The sequence below is a fragment of the Diceros bicornis genome, chromosome 17, assembly GCF_020826845.1.
Source record: "Diceros bicornis minor isolate mBicDic1 chromosome 17, mDicBic1.mat.cur, whole genome shotgun sequence".
Taxonomy (NCBI): Eukaryota; Metazoa; Chordata; class Mammalia; order Perissodactyla; family Rhinocerotidae; genus Diceros; species Diceros bicornis.
In genome coordinates, this window is record NC_080756.1 from 4,597,245 (window position 1) to 4,619,372 (window position 22,128).

The window sequence follows — 22,128 nt, forward strand, 5'->3', positions numbered from 1 at the left end:
TGCAATACATCTGGGGAAGGGAGGCATTTAACTTCCACATTCCTGCAAGACACGAATTCATTTCTCAGTCATTTCTCCAGTCACCTGAGGTCATATATCTTATTTCCATATATGAAATTTTATTTTCAAATACACCTCCTTTCAACGTTGATGAAAAATGACACATTCTAATATGAAATATGAGCAAATAAATGGAATTGATATCCTGTGATAGTAATTCTTTCCATACCTGTTTAAATAATTTAATGGCATATGTTCGGTTTTGGATCTCCACTCTGTATACCTCAAAAATCTCCCCTTCTCCAATTAGGAAGTCTTTGTGGAAATTTTTGGTTCCTTCTATGATGTTTTGAAAGCTGACAGAAGATTTAGACAATATTCCTTAGGAAGGAAAGTAGGGAGAAGATAAGTTACTTTCTCTCTTTTTAAGAATCAATGCCATCGTTATAGAGAGTCAAGGCTTCCATATTAGAAACACATCAGAGCTCAGTGGAAAGTCTGGAGAGCAAGGCCCATGAACCCAGATGGAAGCCCACCATGTGCTCTGTGCACATTTACTTGGGTCTGGCTCCCACCATCCCACAGAGCAAATGGCTTTTTAAACATTTGAACAATAGCACTCTGATTCTACCACCTTTCCAAAGAGATCAGCAGAAGAGCTTAGTTAGGGAAACATGTCCAAGATTCTGTTTCCTGGTCATTAGATTAATGGATTACTGTTGACCCACTGTGAACCTAAAAAAACTACAGAACTGGAAATCTTGATATGACTAAACAATATGCTCCAAGCATGTCCGATAGAAGCATTTTTCACGAGCCAAATCCTCTAAATGCCTAACTCTCTTCCTCAGAGTAAATTAGGAAGATGCTTCAGCTTTTTAAAAATCCTCTAAAGCTGAGATTGGGAGAAAACATTTAAAAGGTAATCAAATACAAACTCAAAGGGAAAAGCTTGGCTAAATGCCTCAGAGCCCAATTTTGGCTCTATTTCCACAGTTCATGTTTGACTTAGACCTTATTGCTAAACCTCAAAGGATCAAAACCTTGTCTAACTTTTCCATTTCTCTTTTGAACCAAAGAAGCATCAGATCTAGTGGCGAAGATTAGGCAAGGCAGCCTTAACCAGCCACTAAAGCCTATCAGAATGATTCCCAGGTAGAGCTAAACTATTCTCCCTGCTGATAAAGAAGGAAAGTTGATATGGAAAATAACTGGATTTTCACAGTGACCTTCAGCATTGCTCTACAAACATCTCTAAAGATCGCTGCAAGTGCTATAAAAATTCCTAAAACTATACAAACCCAGCGTAATTTTTAAAATGTTTTCCTATGACACATAAAAATAGCAAATTTCACTAACAGAAAATAAGAAATCCCCTTAAGTGAAGAGACTACAACAATGTTCCTTATTGGCCAATGGATTTTTAACATGACAATAATATATCATCCATCAGAATTATGTGTCAGTCAAAATTGTGACTATTTTGATATCCATGAAAATTTTATCGTGAATCTGCATAATAATGAGTAGTTAATAGTTTGGGTGAATACTTTTCCCACTAAATTCACTTAAAGGAAAGCACGATTTGAAGAAAAGTTGGTGTTTTTTTTACCTTTTTCATTATGTTTAGGAATGAGAACATTATCCACTGTGACATTGGTTGTTTCCTAAGAGAAGAAATACATATTAAAGTAATTCCATTTCATAAGTCCAGAAAGAACAGAACCTCAACAGAAATCCAAAGCTTCCTCTGAGACTATACAATGCAGTAGAGTGGAATCTAATTTAGGAGAAAGCTAGCAGAAAGCAAAGTTATTTTATTTCATTCAATTGTATTCATTGCCATATATATTTAAGGCTTTCATACCAACTGTAAAAACTCAAGAATCAATGTCACAGTCAGTTATAGTCAATTTTAAATGATTTCTATTGCTATAAAAATGATCACTGCTCATTTGCTCTAATAAAAACTAAGAGCAACGTGCAAAACACCAACTAGAACAGGAAAATTAAAAGCTGAGTTAAGACAAAGGCATAACTTACAATTCTCTTAATAGTTCTAAGTCTCGTCTCTGACAGATCACTGAGAGGAGAAAGTTCTTACCTCTTCAAAAATTTATGAATCTCTAATTTCCTGAATCCCCAACTAAACAAAGAATAAGGAAAGAACTAAGGTTTTTCTGGTTTTAAAAAAGTACCTGCAAATCTAGCATTTTTCTATCTGATAATTGCTTTCCTTTGCTCAATTGTCTATACAATAGAGTTCAAGAGTTCAAGATGGAAGAGAACATTCCATCCCAAAACAGAAGAATATACACATACTTTACTTTTCAAGAGTCATTATCTATGCATGCACATTCTACCTTGGGTAACATGTTTGGAAATCCATCTCCTGGGTGATTGTGTTCTGAGGGATTCAAGGCTGCTCCTGAAAGAGAAATAAGGGGGGGGGTAGATACAAGAAAAATTCTATGTTCCTCATAAACGTGATTTTTTTTTCTTTCTTACTCGTAAAAATAAATACCTTGACAGTAATGTTCATTTTTAAGCTCAGTGTCATTCCCATTGAATAGTTACAAATTTATGTATGTGAATAGCTTCCCAACGATCAAATATTATACAAACATACTTTTGTTCACTTAAAACATGAATTCCTACTTTAAATTATTATTAGACATCATTGCAAATATCAAAGTATGAAGTAGAAAGTTGAAAGGAAAAAGCAACACTGTTATCAGCTTTTCGCATATATATTTAAAATTTTTACAATTATGGGATTATATTTCCCTAGGTTAATTTATTTTTTATCCTATCGTGTTCCATAAGGTATTGGATGTGTGTGTGTGTGTGTGTGTGTATCAACCACAAACACCCACCACCCCTTCCCAATTGTAGACTATAACTTCCGTCTGTTATATTCTGTCTGAACTGAGGTAGTCTATGTAGCTTCCTAAAAGATTAAAACCCTGCAATATTTTGCTGTCTCTTCTGACATTTTGATTCATACTTTAGAAAAATTTTATTTCATCTTCTAGTTTTTCTTAGATTGTGTTCTAGTGTTTCTTAAATTATTTTGCTTAGAATACTGGCAACAAAACATAATCAATTAATAACAACTCTCCCTGAACAACATTATAAACAAATTAGATCTAACAGACATCTATAGAACATTCCATCCCAAAACAGAAGAATATACACATACTTTACAAATGCACACTGAACATTCTCCAGAATAGACCACATGTTAGGCAATAAATGAGCCTCAATAAACTTGGAAAGGTTGAAATCATACAAAGCATATTCTCTGACCACAATGGAATTAAAGTAGAAATCAGTAACAGAAGGAAATTTGGGAAATTCAAAAATACATGGAAATTAAACATACTGACAAATAACCAGTGAGTCAGAGAAGAAATCACAAGGGAAATTAGAAAATACTTTGAGATGAATGAAAATGAAAACACAACATATCAAAACTTACGGAATGCAGCAAAAGCAGTGCTTAAGGGAAATTTATAGCTGTAAATGTCAACTTAAAAAAGAAGAAAGATCTCAAATCAATAACCTAAACTTTTGCCTTAAGGAACTTGAAAAAGAAGAGTAAATTAAACTGAAGGAAGCAGAAGGAAGGAAAGAATTAAAATTTATAAGAGTGGAAATAAATGAAATAGAAAATAGAAAAACAAAAGAGAAAATCAATGAAACTAAAGTGGGTTCTTAGAAAAGATCACAAAATTAACAATCTTTTAGTTAGACTGACCAAGAAAGAAAGAGAGGAGATACAAATTACTAAAACCAAAAACAAAAAAAGGAGACATAACTACCAACCTTCCAGAAATAAAAAGAATTATTAGGGAATACTATGAACAATTGCATGTAAAAAATTAGACAACTTAGATGCTATGGACAGATTCCTAGAAAGAAACAAACTACTGAAACTAACTCAAAAAGCAATAACAATCTGAATGGACCTATAACAAGGCAAGAGATTGAATTAATATTTTAAGACTTCTCACAAAGAAAAGTCCAGGTCTGGATGGCTTCACAGGTGAATTCTTGTTGGTGGTGGTGGTGCCATCAAGTAGATTCCAACTCCTAGTGACCCTGTGGACAGCAGAGTGGAACCCTGCCTGGCCTTTTTGCACCGTCCTCTCACCTTCTGGTGCTATATCAGACAATCCTCCTCTGCTATTCATAGAGTTTTCACGGCCCATTTTTTCAGAAGTGGGTGGCCAGGTCCTTCTTCCTAGTCTGTCTAGTCTGGAAGCTCTACTAAAACCTGTCCACCATGGGTGATCCTGCTGGTATTTGAAATCCCTGTGGCATAGCTGTCAGAATCACAGCAACATGCAGCCACCATAGTATGATAGTGACAGATGGGTGGTGTGGTTCCCTGACCAGGAAATGAACCCGGGCCATGGTGGTAAGAGTGCCAAATCTTAACCACTAGACCACCAGGGCTGGCTAGGTGAATTTTACCAAGCATTTAATGAAGATTCAACACCAGTTCTTCATAAATTTTTCCAAAATAGAAGAGAAGGTAACAACTCCCAAATCATTCTACGAGGCCAATATTATCCTAATGCCAATGCCAGAAAAAACATCACAAGAAAACTATAGACTAATATCCCTTATGAATATAGATGCAAAAATCCTCAACAAAATATTAGCAAACCAAATCTGGAAACATATAAGAAGAATTATATAACACGACCAAGTGGGATTCATCCCAGGAATCCAATATTGGCTTACTATCTGAAAATCAATCAATGTAATACACCACACTAATAGAATAAAGAACAAAACCCATAAAATCCAATAACCTATAATGATAAAAACCCTAGGAATAGAAAAGAATTTCCTCAATTTGATAAAGGACATCTGTGAAAAGCCCACAGACAACATTAACCATAACTGCGAATGACTGAATGTTTTCCCCTTTAGATCAGGAACAAGAAAAAAATGTCTGGTCTTGCTACTTCTAGTCAACATTTTACTACAGGTTCTAGCCAGGGCAATTAGGCAAGAAAAAGAAATAAACATCCAAATAAGGTATTATAGTGTAGAACAAAATTTGAAGTTGGGGGGCTGTAAGGGCACTAAAAGTCATTGTCCTTTTGTTGCTCATAAAAAGAGGGACAATACTTCACTGTCATATAAAATGGAAGATTCAAAATGGCTCTCCTAAGAAGCCAGCAGAAAGCTGTGGATTTCACGTCAAAACTAGAAAACAATTGCTGATCACTAGAACATAAATGCAAAATGTGATACGTAGGCCACACACGCCAGAAATATGACGACGGCAAGTAAAGATGCTAGCTTCTTGAACAAGTTGGCTGTCCTGAGATCTGAGGGAACGTTTTATGGATGTGAAGAAACCGTCTAGCAGCTGCCACCTGCATTGCAGCAATAGTGACTGAGAGTAAACACAAGGCCTTTCAGTAGGACTCATAAGAAAACCCAAATCTACAAAGTGATCTCTGGAGGCTGGCAAATGAAAGGTAAAAAAATTCCTCTAAAATGAAAGCCATCCCACCAAACTGAACGGTTTTAAGGAAGCGTAGACAAAAGTGGATATTTGGATAGATAATGGATTATTTGCATAACTGATTAACTGTCCATGGTAGCAACAAAGAAAGACTAAATCTTTTTATGCATTTTCAGTTAGGAGCTCCAACTCCTAATTCAGTGAGTAGCTATCACAGGAGATGCCTGCTCAGCAGCTACACTTAATGTTCTCAACGAACCATCACATTGCTTTTAATAAGCTACACAATTAATGATTTTAAAATTATAATTCAAAGCATCCACTCAACAAATCGCAATTAGGTAATGCTATTTTCCTTAGCAAAGGGCTCAGAGCAAGGTGCTATCCTCCTCTTCATCTCAGATTTACCTAATTCTGGTACAAGGGCAGTAAATAATTGTCTTTCTACCAATCGGCTAATCTCACATTTTAAAGAGTGAAATCAATTTTGCATGTGCAACAGACCAGGAGTCACCCAAGAACGTGAAATTTTTGTCTACTCACAGTCCACATCATTCTCTGCTGCATAAACAAACAACATAGAGGTGGAAAGATACCATAAAATCTATTCCAGAACACTGAAGCATAAAACATACCCGTGTATCCTATGAAATTGGTGTGAGTTTATATTGTGTAGGTGGTTTCAGTGGCTGGAAAAGGCTCAGATAATGAAAAGGCATTGCATTTACAGTTCCCAAGGACTCGCTGCATTTTACTTGATCAGTCAGCTTCATAGTGAAGCATTCTGCTGTAGGAAACTAAGGGACGAGATAGTGTACAAAAGACAAAAGGGATTAGCCAAGTTATACAGATAATATCATAGTGGAAGCCTATTGGGAACTGTCTAATATCCCATAAATGTGAAAAATCTACAAAATTAAAGTCAATCTGAAGCTTCAGTTTTCCGGTACAAATCTCTCAGGATTTCTTCTTTGTGTTTGTGAAGCTTCTTTGGGTGATAAGGTAGAAGCTCGGGTGCACTAAAAATATTACCAAAGAGCATGTGTGCAAATATACAGAACTAACAATATGCCTAGATGAAAGAGCCAAAGAATAAGAATGCTGATTCAAAAGAGTTTCCGACCTAAGAGCCCAAGTCTATAACGTAAGACCCAAGATCACTCAAGATCATTCTTGTTGAAGTGAATAAATCTAAGGTGGAATAAACAGAACAGGTGACATTAGACGGTTACTTCTTGATAATGAATGGAGAAAACTTCATGAGCTTTACTGATCAGGTTACTCTAAATGTAAGGCATGACAGAGCATCAGAAGCAGACAAGACAAACAGACGGAAGAATGAGGCCACCGTGGAATGGATAGTAAATGAGTAAGGCAGAGTTAGAAGCCACGGCATAAAAACAGTAGTAAAGATAAAAGAGCGATCCCAGGATTATTCCAGAGGTATCATTTGTACTGAAATACAGAAGGAAAACCCAATTATACTTTTAACTTCTAATCATATGATAAAATAAATTATAGCATTATCTAGATTTTACTTATATTGTGATTCTGACTATGTTTGTGATTCAAAGAGTTTTTTAGAGATCTGGACAGACAGCTGATTCTCTTAGCTAAGAATGAAACATTTAAAAAAGTATAGTTTGTAAGTAAATTTTTAGAAAAACCCAAAACCATAAAGTGATTGAAAGGAATGGGTTGTATAAGTTTGGCAATAAGGAAAGAAAGTGTCACACACAAAAAAAGGGAAGCTGCAAGGCCTCCTTCAGATAAAAGCCACAAGCAAGAAATCACTGACACACAGCCTGACCAATCAGTGTCTTGGATAAAATATATTTACATTTACAAATTGCAACTCCTATAAAATGGACGGAGAGCCACATCATAAGAATCAGCATTTACCGTGGTTTGCAATTAGATGGATAGCTCGATGATGCCCCATCTCCTGGAGAATCTGTAAAAGGTCACCAACGGTCTTGTTTTTCTGTGCCCAGGACCAAAGTAATTCTCTCGTCCCACTTTTACCTTGGTCTACATATTTTTCAATGTGACGAACATCCAGCCAACTGTTTGAAAGTCGCTCCGCTGTGGAAATTGTAATAGGAAGCACCAAAGAATAGTTTACTTTAGTTAGAATACTTGGTTCTACGGTTATATGTTTTATTTCATTTCATTTATAACTTTTATTTTGAACTAATTTCAGCACATAGTCCTCACCCAATTTCCCCTAATTTTACATAACCACAGTACAGTGATCGGACCCAGTGATAACTCAACTCAACCTTGTTCTAATTTCACCAGTGTTTCCCCTAACGTCTTTTTTCTATTCTAAGATCCTGTCCAGTTTCTCACATTGCAATTAGCTGTTACGCTTCCTTAACGTCCTCCAATCTGATGTTCCTCAATCTTTCAGGACAGTGAAATGCTGCCATGTCCTTCTCAGTGCATAATATCAAGAGGTTCATGATGTCCATGTCTTATCACTGGTGATGTTAATCTTGATGGCTTGGTTAAGGTGGTGCCTGCAGGTTTCTTCACTATGAAATTATCTTCCCCTTTTTAATTAAAACTACATTGAGGGAGATACTTTGAGACTATGAATATATGCCACTTCTCACATTTTGCCTACAAATATTTGCATCTATCACTGGATCCTGTTTATCATAATTATTACCGTGGTGTTTGCTTAATGGCGATTTTCCATTTTCCCTTTTTCCTTCTATGTTCATTAACTGTAATTCTTCTGTAAGAAAGTGTTATCCCTTCTCTCCCACTTATTTAATTAATTTACTTATATCAGTATGGACTCTTGGATATTTATTTTATTCTATAGGTTAAAATCCAATACCGTCATTATGTATTTTGTTGCTAAATTTGTTCTAGCTTTGTCCATTCAGGTTGACTTCTGCTTCTGCATTCTTTTGACAAGCTCTACCATTTTGAGAATACTTCCTCATTCTCTGGCTACACAAGATATTCCAGGCTCATTTTGTATATCCCCTGCCCCAGCCCTGGAATTAATAACTTTTCCAAAGAGTCCTGGTTCCTTTGATTGGACAACGGTGTCTAGAAGGCAAGATCTAGATGCTAGATATGCTCTGCTGCTCGGGTTCCATTGCTTCTAAGCCCTCCAAGCAGACGGAGCTGGAAGATGTACGTATGCGCATTAACTCATGCATCTATATTTCTCTGTCTGTACACATATGAAAAACCATGATTTTATACTGATACCTCTGATTCCTAGTCAGCATCATATGGTACATTTTAATCCTTCCTCACTTACGACTTCATTCTCGGACAGAGAGAAACTGTGCTCTCATTATCTACAATATATTTACTTGTTTTCTCAATTCTACTATGTACATACAGTACTCTCAGTATTGCTAATCCATACCCCTGGGAGAAGCACGTCAACTAACCAAATTATAGCATTTATGTACAATTCTTTTTGTCCTCAGCCTGAGAATATCAGGTCAGATCCTGTTGTCCAAAGTTACATAGGTTAGTTCTTTTCTTCCTCACTCTCTTCAATGTGGTTACTCATTTGTAATGCAGTAGGTTTGTCTGTTGAAGTTTTCATGGAATGCTGTTTTAAACTTTTGTTCCATACTGTTTTGCTGCTGAACATTTTGAGCAACTACAAGCAAATATCTGGATAGGATCAGAGAAATGTTCCACTAGGATCCTAAGCTTTTAATTGTTTGAAAACAGTATAAATGACTTATTTAGGGTCTGTTTGAATATCTTAAAGCTGTACTGAAAGTATATGAGTTTTTATGGTACCCTAAGTTAATAGGATTCTTCAGGTAAAAAATTATACTGCCTCTTCGTACAACTTCCAAATTTAAAAGTGTATTTTAAGGCAAAGGAGGGAGAAAGAAAGCAAATGACAGATCGAAAGGGTGGCTTTCTTGTCTCTGAGACAATCCTCTCAGATTAGCCCAGGCATCTTGAGCACTAAAATTAGCAATGTGTTTTGGGGCCAGTGATGGTGATGGCAGCATCCCCTCATAAGGTTATCTTCCAGAAAGTCTAAAAAACTTAAGAAGGCAGATACAGGTTTGTTGATAAAATCCATCTGTCACCTGAGAGTGGTCATGGGGACCCCCAACACATCACCGTTACTGATTATGGGAATCAGCCTCCTTTCCCTCTACTACACACAAATTTGGATGCTACCCTCCACCAGTAACCATGGTAACCTCATTGGAGGACTCACCTATCCACCAACGAGATTCTCCAAAGGCTGATGTCCTTTTAAAAAATGAACAGGTGCTCACATCTGAGAAGAACAATAAGCTCTATGGAACTATCTTCTGTTCAGTCTGTTTCAGACTCCAAAGCTTTTTAAAATTTCTTATGGAGCTACTACACTAGTTATAGTATTTGAATCATGACGTCAGAAAGGTAAATGTCTTCTGCTTTAATGTGGCATCCCCTTTCCCCACATTTTCAGTCCTACAAGGGTTTGCTGGACTCTCCGATTTCCTTTAACTTTATGTTCCTGCTGAGACTGTAAGTAAATCTTGAAAATTGAAAGAGATCACAATATGAAACCATCACCGCCCCTCTTTCTGTAAGCCAAAAATTGACTTGGTAGATATTACTAGCGCCCCTCAGTATTTCCAGTCCTCTACTCCATCAGAGAGGCTTAGATTTTCCTGCCCTGGGTTAGTAATGCCTATGTGTCTCTTCCAGCCAGAAACATCAAAGAGCCAGGGTGCAATTCACCAGGCTCCCATCCCTGCCACAGCAATGGTAGAAGCACATGTTGACACAGAGCTGCCTCAAGATGGAAGCAGCCTGAAATGCTGGGCCACCAAATGGAGGTCAGCTGTCCTGGACTCTCAGTGCTCTTCCTGTGAGCAAAAAGTAAACTTCCATTATGTTAACCACTGAGATTTTGGCGATGTTTATTACTACACCACAACTTAGTCTATCCTAAGATACACAAGTTTTATCCTGAATTTTCTGTTATTTCAGTCACATCTGATACCAGAAGAGTGTGAAGGGAAGTGGCAGCTCTGTGAGTACATCAAACAGAGGAAGATAAAGTGAGACATGCAACTTGAATGCATGCCTAGGCTGTGAGGGAAAAAAAACTGCTGCAATAAAATGTCGGACACCATTGAGTTGGAATGTCTTTGTCTTCCCTCCATATTTTAAGTTCGGCAAGAACATATTCATTCTTCATCTCTTTGAAGAGATGACGTCTCATGAAGAGGCAAGGACTATCCAAATGCCAATGTTTCAGATAGCTTATCACTAGAAAAATAGAAGGGACCATCAAAGCAAAAATATTTGGCAAGATGTGGTAACTCTCTTTTAATGTTATTTCTTTTTGATAATGTAATCTGCCTATCTGGTTGAGGCACATTTTTCATAAACATTTTATTTAACTATTTCTAGATGCTCTTGGGGGAAATACTGCAAATCAGTGTAGTTCACACATTTGCTGAGTACTTACTGTGTACCAGCAGCACAGTAATTGTACACACCAAGTATAAGGGAAGCAGGAATAGGGGTCCCTAAAAAGATGGGGACATTGTGGAAAGCTTCCTAGAGGAGTGATTTCTGGAGCCTGAGCCAAGTTTAAAACTGTGAGTATTTCTAAAGGAGGCCAATTCTCAAGGAATTATTGCATTAGGTACGCTACCCTGGGGGAAAAAGATCACTGGAGTTTCAGTTTGAAAACAAGACAAATGAAGTCTGAGCCTCATAGACTATACTATCTTCCAAGGAGAAAAGTCACCAGTCAAGATAGAGCATCTCTTAGTCCCCTGGGTATACGTAGGAACATGAGAGTTTAGTGGTGGTACTGCCATCAACCTATGGTGCAACTCCAGGCAAGTCACAGCCTCACTGAGCAATCTCAGACTTTTCTCATCAGTAAATGTCCTTTGAAGTAGTCCCTCCCAAAACAGATGCTAAATTTGGTTGCCCTTCCCTGACCTGCTGATTATCTGAGCACCGACTTTAAAACACTTCCCAGTCTTTAAAACACTTCCCAGTCTCCAAATTAACATTCCAATGGGGGAACGCTAAATATCAAATTCCAGCAAAGGGAAAGTTTAAGTTTCCGCTTTTCATATTAGTAAATTAACTGGCTAATATCTGTAGAATATTAGGCATAATGTACCATATAAATTAATAATTAACATGTATATAACATACAACAGGTTTTTTTTCTTTTCTTTTTTTTTAATAGAACAGTTCTCTCTAAATTTTGGATCTTTGGGCTAAGTCATATGCACATAACAGGGGTGAAGAAAGAAGATGCCCTTGTGGGCCACCAGTCAGAGAAGCAGCATGCAAGTGGTGGGACAGCAGCTGGCTTTGCAACAGGGGTGGATTGGGGCCAGGTTTAAATAGGCTAGGGAAGAGGGAAGAGCCTGTCCGATGGGGAATTGTTCTAGAAATGGAGAAAAGGGCCTGAGGGGGCAAAGAGGAGAGCAGTGTACTTAGAGCAGAGGGTTTATGTTAAGAATTGGTAAACACACTCCGCAAAGCCTCCAGTTACCTTTGTAGCAATGTGCTTAGCACAGAGTGGCTGTTCAATACATATTTGCTGAGCGACAGACAGAGGCCCTGAGTGTGAGCATAAGACTGTGGGAGATCAAGATTTGGCCACCCTGAAATCTATCTCTTTACCTTGGTTGTTTTCTCTGAGGACATTTGACCTCCCCCACTAACTGCCCAAAGAATTTGACATGGTGGCTCCTTCCTGGAACAGATCTATCATGATGGCTGTAAAGATAACGTAGGGTAAATGTTACAATAGGAAAGGCACCAACAAGCCCCTCTTATCAGAAGTTCTGTCTCTCTGGCCACATTCTCTGGATGACCCTGCGAAGAGTTGCCAGACAATCATTTACATTTATAAGGGAAATCTCCATGTGTAAAGGTATCTCCCTCTCTGTTTGGAGAAGAGAGGGGGATGAGCTCATCTCTAGTGACTTGTCAATGTGGAAGGTGAGGCCTTGAGCTACATAATAAACCTTACTCTTGTTTACTGTGCTTTAGTGGTAATCTCCTGTAACTGACTCCCCCCACCCCAAAAATCCTCCTTTGTCATTGGCTGAAAATGATATTTAAGACGAGAATTTCTGCTATTGTGTTGAGAAACGCAGTGTCCCTGCTTTTTCCCATGTATACATGTTATTAAACTTGGTATTATTTTCTCCTGCTAACCTGTCTTGTTAATTATTTGGCCAGCCAGAAGAACCTTAAGGGAAAGGGCAGAGGGAGATTCTCCCTCTTCCCCCCGACAGTTTTGGCATAGTCGGCAGGATCCACACTGGCTGGCAAGTTGCCTTCTCTGGCTGGAAGACCTGCCTTCTCCCTGGACTACTGCAGATGATGAGATACGGGAACGCCTGACAAAAGCCGGCAAAAAGGTAAGACTTCTTACCATGTCAGCCTCCCGGAATCTCTATCTGCGGAGTCCGGCGGAAGGAAATGGTGAGAATTTTTTCTCTTTCTAAATTTAGATTGGCAGGAGAAAATATTTGGGAAACTAGTTTCTTGTGCTTTTAGTGACTCTTGGTTTAAATTTAGTAGAGTACTCTTGGTTTTGATCTTGATCCCTTTTCCTCCCAGAGTAGTCTCTGTCTTGTTTTGTGTCCTGAGAACTTGGCTTTGTGACCAGTGAGAATATTCTCCTTGGTCTCCACCATACGGAAGGTGCATTTACCGGGGTGCACCTCGGTGGCCAGTCGAGTAGACTGGGGTTCCGAACTGTCTCTTTGTCCGGCTGTGCCAAGCTCTCAGGGGAGTTTGTCATAAAAGGCCCAGTCCATAAGGGCTTTTGTCGTCTTTACCTTCGTTGCTTGTTAGTGCTGGAAAAATCCCATTCCAGTATCGCCTGCCCGGTGTCACAGATTAGCGGGTCTGTGACTGGAGGCGTCCCACACTATTGTGGGAGACCGGAGACACCGTTTTCACTACACCATCCTTACCGCCTGTGCAATGAAGGTCTTTACTTTCTCTGAATATCTTTGGGAGTGAATTCTGTGGATCACGGGGGCTACATCATCTGTGCCCTCACCAGGGACGCCTCTCGCGTCCATGGTAAATTTCTTCTAAGCGTGGAAAGTTACCTCCGGGTCTTTCCTTAAAAAGGCTTATTGGTTCGAGTCACTATTGGAATAAATATACAAATGAAGATCCTACTTGTCAATGGCCAGACGACGGATCCTTTGAATTGGGAAAACTTCTAAATTGGGGGGAAAAAAGATGTTTTGAGAGCTCTCACATAATTATTTATTTGGTACCTAAGAAAAGGCCAAAAAAAAAAAAGAAGGAAAAAAATTTGACTAGCCTTAAGACCTTGACTCAGGTTACAATTGAATTGAAAACATGTAAAAGTGTAAGTGTTGATAAGATTATAAAGGTTGGAATGTTTGAGCTAATTTTATACAAAGAGGTTACATCAACTTTGCCTGAATATGTTTTAAAATGTCTGACTGGGAATGCTTCTCTTGTCCAAAATTAGAAGACCAAGACCTATTGATAAAAATCTTAATGATAATTATGTTTAAAGGTATAAGAGGTGATGAAATTTACATGAAATTTTGTAAGAAAAAAAACTGATGTTATTTCTATTACAGAACTGGTTAACAAAAATAGTAGTTTAAATGATGGCTAATTTTATCTGAAGTCTTATGAAGTCTTGTAGGCAATCTAAATAATTATTGGGGGCCGGCCCCGTGGCTTAGCGGTTAAGTGCGCGCGCTCCGCTGCTGGCGGCCCGGGGTTCGGATCCCGGGATCGCACTGACGCGCCGCTTCTCCGGCCACGCTGAGGCCGCGTCCCACATACAGCAACTAGAAGGATGTGCAGCTATGACAGACAACTATCTACTGGGGCGTTGGGGGAAAAATAAATAAATAAAATCTTTAAAAAAAAAAAAATAAATAAATAATTATTGGGAATAAGTAACTAAATAGTTGTGAAAAAGATGAATGTTGGATGAACTTTAAACAATAATTATGTGTTATGGTGGTTACAGCTTCCAAACTCTTTTTGGTGACTTAAAACTTGAGAGTTTTGCTAAGTTTTATGATAAAAATTCTCTGAGTATCATCATTTCCAAATAAGATAAGATATTAGACATTGATTGCTAAATGTACATTTGTCTACTTTTGGCTTTTCATTACAGGAAAACTAAAAGGTGTTTTGGCTCTATTGGTAAACATGTGTTTTATTAAAAGATTGTACTATAAAGTAACATGTTTCTAGAAGTTATGAAGTGTTTATAAATTTTCCAAGCCACAAGATACTAATGTAAAAGAAAGTTTACAATTGTTTAGTTTTTACTTACAAATTAAGGTTTCTAAGGGTTAAAATTTCTAATTAATATATGTGATTGAAGCTACTAAAAAAATTAAGAAAAATATGTCTGTGTACAAGGAAAGTAAGATGTATAAAGGTACAAAGAATGGAAATATTTTGTTTGGTTAAGAAAGATAAATTTGTCCTCAAGTACTAGGAGGGAAAAGAAAGACATGGGACAAATTCTGAATGTTAAAAGAAAGTTATAGAAGGTTTGTGGAAGAGGAATTCTGGAAAAGGAGTTTTATGCATGGTCAAATTGGCTAAGATTGAAATGAATTTAATTAAGTAAATGAGTTTTAATAGCAGAAATAAGCTGGTGCAAAATTAAAATTTGGTCTTCTGTCTCTTAAAAGGATAATTTGCTTAAACTTGATAAAGAGGTTACAAAAGATTTTTCTTTACCTTTGAGTAAGTCTACCTAAAAGACAGGAAAAAAAAAAACTGTTAAAATAATTTCCTACGTTCAAAAGACTGAGGTCTCTCTATTAAGGCTTTTGGACTGTTAATGCTCTGTTTGCTTTGATTGTTTATATTTTTGACAAGCTCCACCAAAATTCATTTCTTAAATAAAGTCTTTTTTTTACTTTTTTCTTTGAGAATTTTCAAAGGGCCCTGGAACTTCTCAAAGAAATTTGCTCTCTTCCTATAAGGGGAAAGATACTAAACTTATTAGGCTTATTCAATATGTTCAATTACATGGAAAGCATTGTCAGAACAGTGATGATAAGCCTGCTTAGGTGCTATTATGTGGGCAAATGTTATTGACATAGGTGTTTTAAAATTGTATAACATTACTGAAATTCTGATCTGTCCTGGTTATCAGTCATAATTCTGGTTATTATTATTTTAAAGTGTTGTATGTCACAAAATTAACCAAATTTCCTTGTCAATTGCCATTTTGAGGTCTTGTTGTTTACAGACTTATTTCTTTGCTCTAATGCTTTTGCAAAATGTTTCAACTTCAGAAAAATTCATAGAAAGGACTCTGACATTTACACTGGAACTGTACAGGTTTCTGACAAACTTTCTGATCATAAAACTGAACTGGGTAAAAAATTATAGAAATCTGATGGAGAGACTGATAACTTCATAAAGCTGCTAACAAAAAGATTGGGATCAAGAATGGATTACACAGGACTGAACCAGCTGATAAGGATGATTATAATTTTTATGATTTTTCATTTGAAGTATTGCTGAATTTTTAATGTTTTGTTTTTTCAGATTTAAGGAAAACTTTTTCTCTTTTCTCCTGAGCTAGCTATGACATAACAATTTGATAAATGATACTTTTGTAAGCAAAATTGAAATATTTACCTTTTTCTCTCTACCTGATTCCTCGAATTTAGAAACTCTTAGTAAGTGAGTATTGTTGTTTTCATGGCAATATAGTTATTTGCATAAGTTCAATAAAAATCTGTTCTCCTTGTAACAGGACACAATTGGAAACACTGGTTCTATTACCAAGGTTGTGACTGGAACATCATATTTGCAATATAACCATACAGCCTTTGAGGAATGAAGATTGGACTTTATGGAATAAAGCCACATGGAAATATTAGCCTGGTACCTTATGTTCCAAGCACCACTTACCAAGATAAGTAAAAAATGTCACTTATCTGGCAGGTACAAGGAACCTTGAAATATTTTGGGGAAACCTCGGAATAGAGGAATTCACCCAAATCTATAGGTATTGCAGGCAAAGTCTGATGACAAAATCCTTGGCTTGGCTTTCCTGGCCTCGAGAGACCTTTAAAGTTCAATGTGAGATTCCTTATAAAAAGTTCCAGCAAAGCAGATTTAAAAGAGCCTATGTGATCAATTGCTATTCTTGCTGTACTTATGTAAATAATTGGGCCAACTCTATTGGAACTAGACTTATTTTGCAAACTAGTTAGTTTTAATTTGGCTATCTTAATAAAAATGAGGGTGATTTTAGAGAGAAAAATTATATTTCAGTAAAAACTATAGTATACATTTGTGGATATTAGATCCTAGTTTTGTTGTCTTTTGAGGTTTTTTGTTTTATATCTGTTGACTAGACTGGATCCTGATTTCTTCTAGTCTCCTGAAATATCTGGCTACAGATATCCAAACTAACGTTTTTGATTTTTCCCATCATTTTCATTTGAAATCACTGAGAACTGAACCTGCCCTTTTTCCTGAAGCCTTACAAACTGAAGCTGATGGACTTGATATAAACTTGAGATGACCTGACGACACCACCCGAGACATTTTAAACTGCAAAAGATGCTTTGACGCTGACATCTAAAATTCTTCTTCACTGGCTGTCCTCTGAACTCAGAAACTGCTTTACAACTTGCTCCAACCATTAACCTTGTTTTTCTTTTATAGAAATGCTTCTATTAAATACTTGATTGCTTGCTTCCACAATATAGGCGTAACCTTGAGAGCCCACCTGCATCACCACCTTCCAAAAGGAACTTAATTAAACTGATCTATTATCAGGACTAAGAAATGGGTTCAGTGAGATGAAACAATCTACCAACTCAGCTTCTGGACTATGAAACTTCTAGTTTCAAAGGCGGGACTGTGGGAGATCAAGATTTGGCCACCCTGAAATCTATCTCTTTACCTTGGTTGTTTTCTCTGAGGACATTTGACCTCCCCCACTAACTGCCCAAAGAATTTGACATGGTGGCTCCTTCCTGGAACAGATCTATCATGATGGCTGTAAAGATAACGTAGGGTAAATGTTACAATAGGAAAGGCACCAACAAGCCCCTCTTATCAGAAGTTCTGTCTCTCTGGCCACATTCTCTGGATGACCCTGTGAAGAGTTGCCAGACAATCATTTACATTTATAAGGGAAATCTCCATGTGTAAAGGTATCTCCCTCTCTGTTTGGAGAAGAGAGGGGGATGAGCTCATCTCTAGTGACTTGTCAATGTGGAAGGTGAGGCCTTGAGCTACATAATAAACCTTACTCTTGTTTACTGTGCTTTAGTGGTAATCTCCTGTAACTGACTCCCCCCACCCCAAAAATCCTCCTTTGTCATTGGCTGAAAATGATATTTAAGACGAGAATTTCTGCTATTGTGTTGAGAAACGCAGTGTCCCTGCTTTTTCCCATGTATACATGTTATTAAACTTGGTATTATTTTCTCCTGCTAACCTGTCTTGTTAATTATTTGGCCAGCCAGAAGAACCTTAAGGGAAAGGGCAGAGGGAGATTCTCCCTCTTCCCCCGACAAGAACTTACTCTATCCTGAAAGTAGATGGGACAGATCTAACATTTCTGAAAAGGTGCTGCAAAGATGGAAACTTTACTTTTTGGAAGATCCATCTGGTGGCAATCGTAGCGGGAGTCTCATATATGATATTTGCACATAAAAAGGTTTAAACATTTTACAGCTCACAATTCTCACAGTAGGAGAGGAACAGTTTATGACTAGTAAGGAAATCTGGTGGTAACTTTCCAAGTCCCAGGGGATGTCAGATTTCCCACATAACTCCATTCCCTGTTATTCTTTTTTTAGTTTCTGAATTTCCGTTCTAAAAGGGCAACAGGCCATGATTCTGTGCCCTCCCATCCTGTGACTTGGCTGAGAAATTGCTAATGTAAGACGATGCTCTCCTTTAAGCACGTTTCTGAGATTTAGCTGGAGGCTGAATGAACAGATGCCAAATGAGCTGGGGTTTGTAGTTCCCCAAGACCAACCCAGGGCAAATGGTGTTCTGAGTTTTAAGTCTAAGAAAAACTGGATTAGGCAAAGGCATTTTTCTAATAGGAATAGTTCACGGTGAAAATGATCCGGGCTTGGTTAAAACGGATACTGCATGCATGGGTTGCTTCCAGGACTAGAAATGAAATGTTTTCTCTTTCTCTAACTGGTGATTCCCAGTGCAACCTTAACAGCTTCTCTCTAACGATGATGCATTCTGAATAGAAACACCACTTAAGAGTATTGTTAGCATTCACAAAATGTATAATTCATTAGATCAAACTCTAGAAAATAATAGCTTCAATCTGATGCAAAAGGAATGCAAACTCTTCACATGTTAATTATATTCTTCAGTATTCATAGTTTTCTCTAATCCTTCCTACTTGTTTTCTTCCAGGACATAGAACTTTGTTTATTCACAGTACTGAACAAATAAAAATAAAGAGTAAACTTCTCAGTGACTAAGTGTGTTGTTAAAGTTAAGAGCATTCTAAATGAAAAGATAAATTAAGAAAAATATGCTGTAGTTAAGCATTGTGTAAAACCGTTTTTATGGAAGGCAAATCTTTTGTTTGAAAGGAATCTTGGCATAATATAAGCCAGAAAGTCGACCTGAGAAGTTCAGAGTTTCGATTATCTGAAGATACTGACTGCTTACTAATCATTTGATGCTCAAGGTCCTTGAGGCTCTGTTTTGAGAGGGCAGGCCTATCTAGATAGTGCTAACCGCTGGGGAATTCAGTGGCAGAAATCACTGTCCATATGCAAATATGTCTCTGAAGGGATTTTTTAGAATAACGCAACACACCCCTATTTAAAATCTTTGTATTTACATACAGCGACGCACCAAAACCCCTAGGAAATTAGGACTGCGTTCTCGAAGAGTTTGTTTTGAGATAACAACGGGAAAAGGAAATGATGCCTCTTTTCTTTCTTCCTACAAAGCACACAAAGAAATTAAGCAATTTTAAAAAGAAACTTCAAGATTGAAGATATTTTTAATTCCAAAAAAAAATAAAACAAAACTCAAAAGTGTAAGTTAGCTCAACTCCTCTTACTGGACCATAGCATTAACACCCACTAGCTAATGAATTTTACAAGCAACAATACCAGGTACCCCTCCATCTGTCCTGCTCTCAATCCCAGACCCAGGTCAGGACCAAACATTAACTATCTCTGACAGAGAACTTAAGAACAGCTCACCCTCAACACCAGAGTTCCAGACTGGAACTCAGAAACTGTGTAATTCCATATCCAGGTAAAGATCAGTACTATTTCCCCATATCTTCTTCCCTTGTTAAACTTCTTTATAGCGTCTGTATAGGTCTGCTGCCGACATTGCATTGGAAAATCCTTACAAGCAGGGAACATGACGTTGTATCTAGTACAATGCTTTCTCTAAGATTCTGCCCAATAAGATTTTCGATGTTTAATAGACAACTGTTCATTCATTAATTCATTCAATCCACAGATATTTTCCAAATGCCTACTTTGTCCCAGGTACAACTTTGGATGCTAGAGGGGTAAGAGGAAGCAAGGCAAACAGAAATCTCTGCCCTAAGGAAGCTTATTTCTAGATGGACAATAAACAAATAAAGAAATATATATACATATATATGAAATCTATAAAGTCATACATCTGTAAAGTAATATATATATATAAAGTTATTAAAGTCTGTGAGGGATGATAAGTGATGTAGAGAAAAATAGAGCAGGAAAGGAGCCTGAAGGTGGAGGTTGTCAATTTTAAAAGAGTGGTCGGGGTTGGGTAATAATTCATCAAAAACATGAAGGAGGTGAGGAAGTAAGTCTCAGGGTTACCTGCAGGAAAAATGTTCCTTGCATGTCCCAGGAGGCCAATGTAGCTGAAGTGGAGCAAACAAGAAGAAGGAAGTGAGAAAAGTGATGTAGGACTTTGGTGTTTACTGTGAGATGGATATAGATATTATATATCTATAATATACTTCACATGTTTAACAGGCTCAGTGGCTGCTGTGTTGGAAAGAGACTCGAGCAGGCCACGGGCAGCGGCAGGGAGCCCAGTGAGGAGACTGCTGAAATTATCCAGGGGGGATCTGTTGGTGGCGTGGACCAGGGCGGCTGTGGCGGCAGTGGTAAAGGGCAGTCAGATTATTAGACAGATCCCGAAGGCAGAGTCAACAGCATTTGCTGAGAGACAGGAAGTGGTTTGTGAGAGAAAGTGAGAAGTCACACAAGACTAATATTTTCAGCCTGAACAAATGAAGGATGGGGTTGCCGTTAACTGAGATGAAGAAAAATTGGGAGGGAAGGGAGCATTTCTGGACTAAGTTGGAACTGTCTGTCAAGTAGACAAGTAGATGGATGGAGCTGACGTTCAAGACAGAGACCCAGGTTAGAAATTTGGGAGTTATTAGAATATAGATGGAATTTAAAAGAGGGCCGGTATAGTAGACAAACAGAAGAGGTTCATGAACTAATCCCAGGGGCTCTCTAAGAGACCAGAGAGATAAGGAGGAAGGAGTGACCAGCTGTGTCATATAAGATCAAGACTGAGAACTGACCATGGCATTTAGCCACAGTGACTCTGGACGGGAGGAATCTCAATGGAGCAGAAGGGGGTGGAAATCTTGATTGCAGCAGGTTCAAGCGAGAGTGGAGGAACTGGAGAGTATATAGCCTTTTTGAGGAATTTTACCCTCAAGCGGAACAGAGAAATGGGGTGGCAACTCAGAGTAGAAGTGAGATCCAGGGCCCAGCCAGGTGGAGTAGTAGGTTAAGTTCGCGCACTTCGCTTTGGTGGCCCAGGGTTCACAGGTTTGGATCCGGGAGCGTACCTATGCACCGCTCACCAAGCCACGCTGTGGCAGCATCCCACATACAAAGTAGAGGAAGATGGCCACAGGTGTTAGCTGAGAGCCACTCTTCCTGAAGCAAAAAGAGGAAGATTGGCAATGGATGTTAGCTCAGGGCCAATGTTCCTCACCAAAAAAAATAAATAAAAAATAAAAAGAATAAGATCCCGATGGAACCTTGTAAGGTGGGAGAAACAACATGGTGGTGAAAGCACGCAGGTTCTACTCCGCTTTCAGGGAGGGGAAGCATGACTCTCTACTCCTTAAGTGGGCTGCACATAGTCACTTCCTTCCAAAGCACATAATATGGCGGGGGGGGGAGCAATTTTACAGTGTGGAGAGCTGGCAGATACTAACTCAGCCATGGTTAACATCAGCAGTGGTAAGTCATGGAAACAGTGTGTACCCCTGACATGATGAAATGAAAATGGCACTTCACCTCTGTGGTCTACCTCCTGTCACCAACTAATTGCCCCAAGGACCTCAAAGGTGGGTTCGGAAGCATTTAACTGTTCAAGAGATGCAATCACCAACCACCCTGAACCACATGAAGCCCTACCACAAAAGCGATGCCTATGCCCTTTGTCTCATTTTTCATGCTAAAACCTCCTCTCTGGGAGGAGCTTAGGCCTTATCGCCATAATCTGCAGTGTCTGTGGACGCACGTTTTCCAACTGAGACTGCGCAAGCAAATACCCACCTCTCCCTTTTGAATGCTCATTTCCCATCCGAAATAAAAGGTCCCTGCTTCCCTTTGTTCGGGGACATCATGACTTGGAAATGATTC

At 38.2% G+C, this 22,128-nt stretch overlaps 1 protein-coding gene across 3 annotated transcripts in view; it reads right to left on the reverse strand.

Moving 5' to 3' along the window:
* Nucleotides 1–22,128, reverse strand: part of IRAK3 (interleukin 1 receptor associated kinase 3) — a 61,707-nt gene that overhangs the window by 34,115 nt on the left and 5,464 nt on the right. For 2 of the 3 annotated variants that reach the window (XM_058557701.1, XM_058557699.1), the window contains exons 2-5: nucleotides 7,391–7,573; nucleotides 2,364–2,428; nucleotides 1,613–1,667; nucleotides 230–381 (exon numbers count right to left, since the gene is read on the reverse strand). In XM_058557701.1, coding sequence (XP_058413684.1) covers nucleotides 230–381; nucleotides 1,613–1,667; nucleotides 2,364–2,428; nucleotides 7,391–7,573 — 455 coding nt within the window. The remainder of the gene's footprint in view (nucleotides 1–229; nucleotides 382–1,612; nucleotides 1,668–2,363; nucleotides 2,429–7,390; nucleotides 7,574–22,128) is intronic. The other variant, XM_058557702.1, reaches the window with a different exon arrangement.